Consider the following 7,703-nt stretch of genomic DNA (forward strand, 5'->3'; position numbering starts at 1 on the left):
CCTTAATTAAAGTGTCATGTTCCACTTTATAGTAATTTGTTGGTTTTGTTGTTTTTATATATACTCTATTAGAAAATAATAGGTATGTTGCCTGTTAATTTTATGGACCTCTTGCTTTCCGATTTGTACATAGTAGATAACTTATTAAATACTTACTAAAGCAAACAATGATTGAATTAGAACTCAACTTATAAAATGAGGTCCAGAAAAAATAAAAAAAAATTGATTTAAGGTTGAGGATGAAAACCTTTTGAATTTGAGACCTGGGGTATTGGGATGCCTTCCTTTGTCCTTGTAGATAGCTTCGTCATGTGGGACCTTTCACATTAAAAGGTCAAATGTTGGACTATATGTCACAGGCCTAATTCCCAATCACGTCATCGAATCTTCTTACTCAGTGTGTGACTATAGAATAATGAGATTGATGCCCATGTGGGGCTTAGGGGAAGCCACGTCATTACTTCCTACTGCTACTCATGTTTATATCTGGCCCTCTCAGTTTAGGTACTTATTTCCCTTTCTCTTTGCTTTTTTCCTCCTAAGACTCTTAACTTTCTTAGAATTTCTTTTGAAAAGAGGTAATCCTTTTTCACGTTTCTGGACCAGCTATATACAAGAGCCCATGCATTTTAACTGGTTTTCAGGTATTTACCCTGGGAGTTTTTGATCAGAATTCTGGATTTCTTGAGGCTGGCAGTTCTTGGAGTAGCTCACTGGCAGATGGCGAATGCATGAATTGTTGGAGCAAATCACTCAGTGTCTTGGCGACACTTTTGGCTGTTGTTCTCCCAAACCTCTGGGGCAGGTTAGGAACATGTCTTGAGATGCTTTCCTTTATATTTCTTCCAAATCTCAGAGGCAGATTGGCCATCACCCCAGTGCTTCTTTTTTCTTCCACTGTCCTCCCAAATCTTAATGGCAAGTTGGCTGCTGAGTGTGGCATTTTGTTGACTGTGGGTGCACTCATCTTAATGACAGATTTTGGACCCCAGTTTTTTAGTTCTTCAAAATTCAGACTTCTTTCTTTTTCCCCCTTAAGGTCTCCTTCAGGCTATGATTGGAAATGTATATTAAAATAAGTTATTGTTAACCATAAGAGACTCTTACTCTCACAAAACAAACTGAGGGATACTGGGGGGAGGGAGGAGGGAGAGGGTGGTTGGGTTATGGACATTGGGGAGGGTATCTGCTATGGTGAGTGCTGTGAAGTGTGGAAACCTGGCGATTCACAGACCTGTACCCTTGGGGCTAATAATACATTATTTGTTAATAAAAAATTAAAAAAATTAAAAAAATTTTTTTTAAATCTTAAAAAAATAAGTTATTGTTATAGGCAATAGGTCTAAACCCCGAATTAACTTAAACCCAGACTTTAGTTTGCAGAACTGTTAAAGCAACAAACAAAGTTTGTGTTTTCATAGGCAGAATTTTTAAATAAATAGTTCATATTAGGTTTCTTAAAGCAGTCCAGTTTCTCTATCCCTGGACTATTGTAAGACAACCGTAAAATATTACTAAAATCCATAGAGCGAATACAGCAACGTGTTTGAGCAGCCGGAGCATACAAAGGATCGAAAGGAGGCAAAAATTTATCTTACTGCAGTTGTTCTCCTTCAGCTTTTGATCCATGTTATTTATGAAATATTCATGTATTTTTATATTTTGATTTTAGAGAAACCTCCCACTGCCTCTTCATGTCCCCGTGTCTCCTCTTTTTAAATGCTGAAGTGGCGGATACGTGAAAACAGAGATGCTGGCCAGGTTTTGGGGTAGAGTTAGAGGAGGCTCCATCGTCTTTCTTACCCGCTCATATTCAGAGCTCTGCTCTAAGAAACTGATTGTATTTTTATTAGTACACAAGTTACATTTTTAGGAAAGCACTGTTTGGTTTGTGGGCTATGTACCACTAACATACCGACCTTAAATGAACCATTTAAAATAGAGCAAATATTTAATTAGATTTAGCTTTACCATGAAAATTTGTCCCTATGAAGATTTTTAAATGATTGTTTCTCTGATTGTGAAAAGAAATACATACTCATTTCAGCAAGTTTGGAAAATATATAAAATCATAAAAAATAAAATAGAAACATCTTGCAATTCTACCATCTAAGGATAAATACGTTACTTTGATATAGATGTACCATAAACTTACTGGCTCATCATTACTAAGTAGGACAGATAATCCTTATATATTTTTGTTGTTGTTGTTGTTTGTAGTTGAAGACAGCTCAAATGTTCAGCTGAAATATATCCAGGTCTTATTTCTGCAACTATTTATTACAACTGTGTACTTCTGAGTCAATTGAAAATTATTAATGTACCTTGTGCTTGCTAAGTATCATATCCTGTATATAAATTGTCATTATGCCAGACTGTTTGCTGTTGTATTAAAAAATACAAGTTACATCAACACACTGTCATGGAAGGCTGCAATTGGACAAACAACAAAGCACCAACAAACATTCCTTTTTCTTTATAAAATAAAAATGCATTAGATTTAGGACAAATATATAGTTAATATTAGTCATGTTGGAGTTAAAAAACTTACCTCAGAATCTTTGTCATAATTTTCTTTGCTGGCAAGATTGGACATCATTAATTCATCTGAACAAAAGACATTTGATGTTAACAAGCTTGAAGTGGCTAAAATCACTAAAATGAAACATTTTGATGAAATAACTTTCATTTTGTTCAGAATCTAGAATTAAGTTTCAATGTGCAGCCTGATGTCTACACGGAGGGGAATCGTAGTCTTTTTATACTGTCTAAAACAAAGGAAAGTTTGATTTATCAGTGAAACCAATCCCACATATTTTAAGTACTAATATTAATTAGTGTTTAACTATATATTTAAGGAATGTGGGTAATTCATTCTGGAAAGACAGCAATCTTCCTGTTTGCAAATTCATTAACTTTGAAAATAATTTTCCTCATTATGAAGGAGCTTCTAATTAGGTAAGTTTGGGACCATGGTAATTAAGATTCCAAACAAACAGAATGCTTCATTTCTTTGAGCTCGAATGAAAAATATTTTGGTGTTTGCGTCAATTCTTGAGAAGGGAAAAAAAAAATAGTATTCAATTCATGCTAGCTATATTTTAAAAAGTGCTTTTTTTAAAACCCACACAAAAGAGTTAGGCATAGTATTTTCAAAATGTCAAACAAAATTCAGAATATAAAAAGAGTTCTAAGTCACATAGTACCCAAATAAAATGACATTAATTAACTTTTTGTAAAATGCTGTTTGGTTATTAAACAGTGTCAGGATTAAATGTCAGCTATGATGTGAAAGGAGGGCATAAGACCATGAGCTAGGCGTTTTGACAAACAGGCTGTCTCAAGAGAAGCTGGAGGCAGTTCTAGGCCTTTTGTATCTTCCCCGTGGGCCTTATTTGGCAAAACTGTATAAATCACTGGGATTGTATTTCTGTGATGATGCCGTATCCTACCTTCCTCCTCAGAGCCCTTAAGAACCCTGGCAAAGGTTTGGTAAGTCACACACATGCTAATTTTGTTGCTCCCCTCGCCCGTATTATTTGGGTAATCTCACATTGCCACAGGCATACTGACATCATGGCATCAGAAAAGAATTTATAGAAATAAATGCTTATGTCCTGAAATGCCAAAGCACGTCCCTTTTGGAGCACATGACTGATATTCTTAAAGACCTGCCTTATCATTAGACTGCCTAGGTTCTAGAGAAATCATTACTTGTTCCCATCTGCCCATTCAACCCTCTCAGGAGACAAAGACCTTACAGTGATGGATCTCTAGCTACTTCTAGACACAGACACTTAGAGGTGAATTCACAAAAGAGCAAGTCATAAAGTTGCACCTTTTGTGTCAAGGATTGTGCCACCTCGAGCCACTCTCACAAAGTGCCATAATTTAAGGTATGTGATGGGTGGAAGTGAAGATCCTTCTCCAGATTATAGATCTCCAGAATAAATTAGAAAAACAACAGTGCGTAAACTCTTGGGTACCCTGAGGTCCCACTGCCCACAGCTTCTCTTCAGGCAGTTGACATCATTGGCTTCATTTGTTTTGGTCCGTGCTAGCCAAGGATCCCCGCAATAGGAGGCAATTAATTCAATTTATAGTCTAGGGTTAATTTTGTAAGACTGTTATTGGATTATTTGGGTTTAATTTCCCCGAGGATTTAATGCATTTCTCTTTCAAATTGTTCCTTTGCAAAGTGCTGATGGAACTTCCTTTTTTTGTGGTCAGTAGATTCAAACTTTTGAGAAATGGGTGAAGCGAGGAGCAAGTTATGTGGGGGCCGAGTTCACACCCTGGAAAGAGTGGAAGGGATCAGCCTGGGTCTCTTTCAGGATATGCTTGCTGGCTGGTTGTTTCAGAGGTTAGCATTACATCAGTTTGCAATTCTGCTACTTGGGGTTTTGGCACATCTATGAGTTTTTCGGATTGCAGTCAGCACCTAGTATAGCTGATCTGACTAATCGCTCCTCTGCCTCCACCAGGTTCAAAACTCTTGTTCAAAACAAGACGTCTTAACGTCTCCTGCGTTGCCTCTCCCACTCCTCCCTGCCACCTCTGTGCTTTATGACAAACTTCTTTCTATTCTTCCAAATGGCTGCAATTTCTCTCGCCTCTGCTCATGGTTTTCCTGTGCATGGAATATCTGTCCACAAGTTTGGAGTGTACTTAGAGTTCGCTTATTAATACAGGGCTTGGCACTTTTCAACCATATTCTTAGTTAGCTTGGAAAACATCGATATAAAATAGCATGACCTGACATACACAGTACGAAATCACTCTGTCTTTCGATGAAATGTGCTCCTGTATACGTAGCCTATGTAGGGATTCCTGATGAGACATAGAAGCATACAAAAAATGAAAACAACGTCTGTCTCCTGGCCATGTGGCATTTCCATACATGCTTCATTTTACTAAGACTTTAGAGACTTGAAGCTACTCCTGTCTAAGACTCTCTCTCCAGCTTGGACACTTCACGTCCTTGGCTTCCTACCAGATGCTGCCATTGGGATGCCTCACAGGCGTCTCAGGTGCTCTATGTCCCAACTGAGAAAGTATGGATGCCAGAGAAGGGTGCTACTCCAGGCCAGAGCCTGTCTCTCATCACAGGTGGGAGGTACTCTTCTGGGGTGCGAATGGATCAAGGCTGGGAAGGCAACTTCTGGGGAACTGTGAGACTCATTGGGAATCTGCCATAGCCATGATGAATGCTGCCACGTGTCCCCCACCTGTACCACCGGCAGCCATGTGTAGGCAAAAAGAAGCAAATGGAAACCCATTTGATCCAGAAAGAGATGTCTCTTCCTCCTGTAGTATACCCCTCTAGTGCCTTTTACTGACAAAGCATAAAATTATACCTGCTGCAAAGGATAAATGCTTAGGGAGTCCATCTCTCTTATCTCAGAGCATGAAATCAAGAGTGGATTTGGAGTTGAGAGGCAGTAAATAGATTAACTGGCATGGCCATTCACCCACTTGACCCAGCCCAAATCCTTTGGGAGATCCATGACTATTTCCTCCCCTTTTCTCCCTCATCCTATTCTAGAGTCAATGAAAAACTAATTTCTAGTTTTGAGTTATTACACTCAATAATACTAGACACACTATTTTTCTGAGCACTTACCACATACCAAGAACTGTCCTAAGTACTTTGTGAATTAACTTGTTTAGCTTTCATAATAATCTCATTAGCAGTTACAACTACTACTGCTCCTCCTCCTTCGCCTCCTCCTCCAGCTTTCTGGAAAGGAAGACTAAGGTGCCAAAGGATGAAGTAAATTTCTCTACAAATGGCAGGGCCAGGATTTGAACCCAAGCATTCTGAACGTGTTCTCGCTGTGCCAGTCTGCCCCATCAAACCTGGTCTGTTCTAAATTCCAATTAATCTGTTCACATCTCTCCATCCCCAGTGCCAGTACTCAGCTCACTATGTTCTCTTGCTTACACTTTTTCCTTGGTCCTCTCCAGTTCTTCCTCTATGGAGCAATCAGAAATGTCTTCACAAAGTAGAGCGTATTTGAGATTTCTTTTCAAAAACCTTCCAGTGGTTTCCATTTTTTGTGGAATCACCTAGGCCACTTTTCATTACTCGTAGACGTCTTAACGTCTCCTGCGTTGCCTCTCCCACTCCTCCCTGCCACCTCTGTGCTTTATGACAAACTTCTTTCTATTCTTCCAAATGGCTGCAATTTCTCTAGCCTCTGCTCATGGTTTTCCTGTGCATGGAATATCTGTCCACTCTCCTCTCTTCTTCTTGCATCTCCTCATCGTTTGAGTCTCAGTTGAGGCATCACATGTTGTGAGAAACGTTCCTGTTTGAATATCTGACTTTTGACGTCCAGTGCCAATAAATGGCTCTTTGTTCTTGCCCAGTTGTGGTTTTTTCACTTTTACAGACTTGCTCTGTACTGTACCTTGCCTCCTGTCCCCCTGTACTGCTCGGGGGAGCCACTTGAGGGCAGAGCCTTGCTTGCGTAGATCACAGTGGCATTTCCATTGTTTATCTTACAGATGCTACAGCACTATATTTCCGTCTTTTAAAAAAGATTTTATGTATTCATTGGAGAGAGACAGAGACAGAGACAGAGACAGAGAGCGCCCATAAGCAGGGGGAGAGGCAGAGGGTGAGGGAGAAGCGGGCTCCCTGCTGAACCTTATGGGGCTCTATCCCAGGACCCAGAGATCATGACAGTCGAAGGCAGATGTCTAACCATCTGAGCCACACAGGTACCCAGGACACTTTATTTCTAAACAAGTGAATACATTTTTTTCTCTGGTATAAGGAATAAGGGTTAAAACTGAAGGTGCTGGGATGCCTGGGTGGCTCAGTTGGTTAAGCAGCTGCCTTCAGCTCAGGTCATGATCCCAGAGTCCTGGGATCGAGTCCCACATTGAGCTCCTTGCTCCGCAGGGAGCCTGCTTCTCCCTCTGACTCTGCCTGCCACTCTCTGCCTGTGCTCGCTCTCACTCGCTTTCTCTCTCACAAATAAATAAATAAAATCTTTAAAAACAAACAAACTGAAGGTGCTGTTTTTCCTGGTTTTGGCTGTTGACCAGAGTTTCCTCTTTACTGTGACTTACACATTATTAAAGCTTAAGTTTGTTGCCTTACCCTGAAATCTTAACATCTTAACATTTTCCCAGTGAGGAATCCCTCCTAAAGCTTTCCCAGACTGAGACCTACATGTGGACAGTCAGGTATGCGTAGGTTGAATGTGAGTATAGGTTTATCCTGTTAACGGTGCTACATGCAGCTTGATAAGTTCAGTATGTTCTGATGTATCTTGCTGTGTTGACGGGTCCAGACACCAGGAAGGGTGTGAGAAGGGATGATACAGACCTAAAAAGGGCTTCCTGACGATGCTTCAGGGTTGTCCAGGAGGCGGACTTCATAGGTTCCCCTGGCTGAGGACAGAAAAGTGTTCTCTGATTGTTCGTTATTTTTCCACGCCCACTAGATGCCTCCAACCTCCGGCAGGCAGTTAGAGTAGGGGACAAATCCTTCCTACCCATCAGGAACTGAGCTGACTGAGTTGGGTCTAGGACTTTGTAAGGTTCTGGTTTATCTGGACCTCTAGGACAATATTTAAAATAAATGATTGTTTTTGTGCCATGGGCTGCAAGTTTTTACTTAAAATTTTATGCAGCAGAGCTAGCTTCCCCCCCACATTGATCCGTGCCCTCTAGGGCCCTGGTGAGGTCTG

General features: G+C 40.3%; 1 protein-coding gene across 1 annotated transcript; it reads right to left on the bottom strand.

The window, feature by feature from the left end:
* Positions 1-667: 667 nt before the first annotated feature.
* NPVF (neuropeptide VF precursor) lies at positions 668-2,689 on the bottom strand. The gene is made up of 2 exons (XM_044244556.1): positions 2,552-2,689; positions 668-1,051 (listed from the first exon to the last, which is right to left on the bottom strand). Exons 1-2 carry the CDS (start codon positions 2,687-2,689, stop codon positions 668-670), a joined length of 522 nt encoding a protein of 173 aa, XP_044100491.1.
* Positions 2,690-7,703: the final 5,014 nt, after the last annotated feature.

The sequence above is a fragment of the Neovison vison genome, chromosome 4, assembly GCF_020171115.1.
Source record: "Neovison vison isolate M4711 chromosome 4, ASM_NN_V1, whole genome shotgun sequence".
Lineage (NCBI taxonomy): Eukaryota > Metazoa > Chordata > Mammalia > Carnivora > Mustelidae > Neogale > Neogale vison.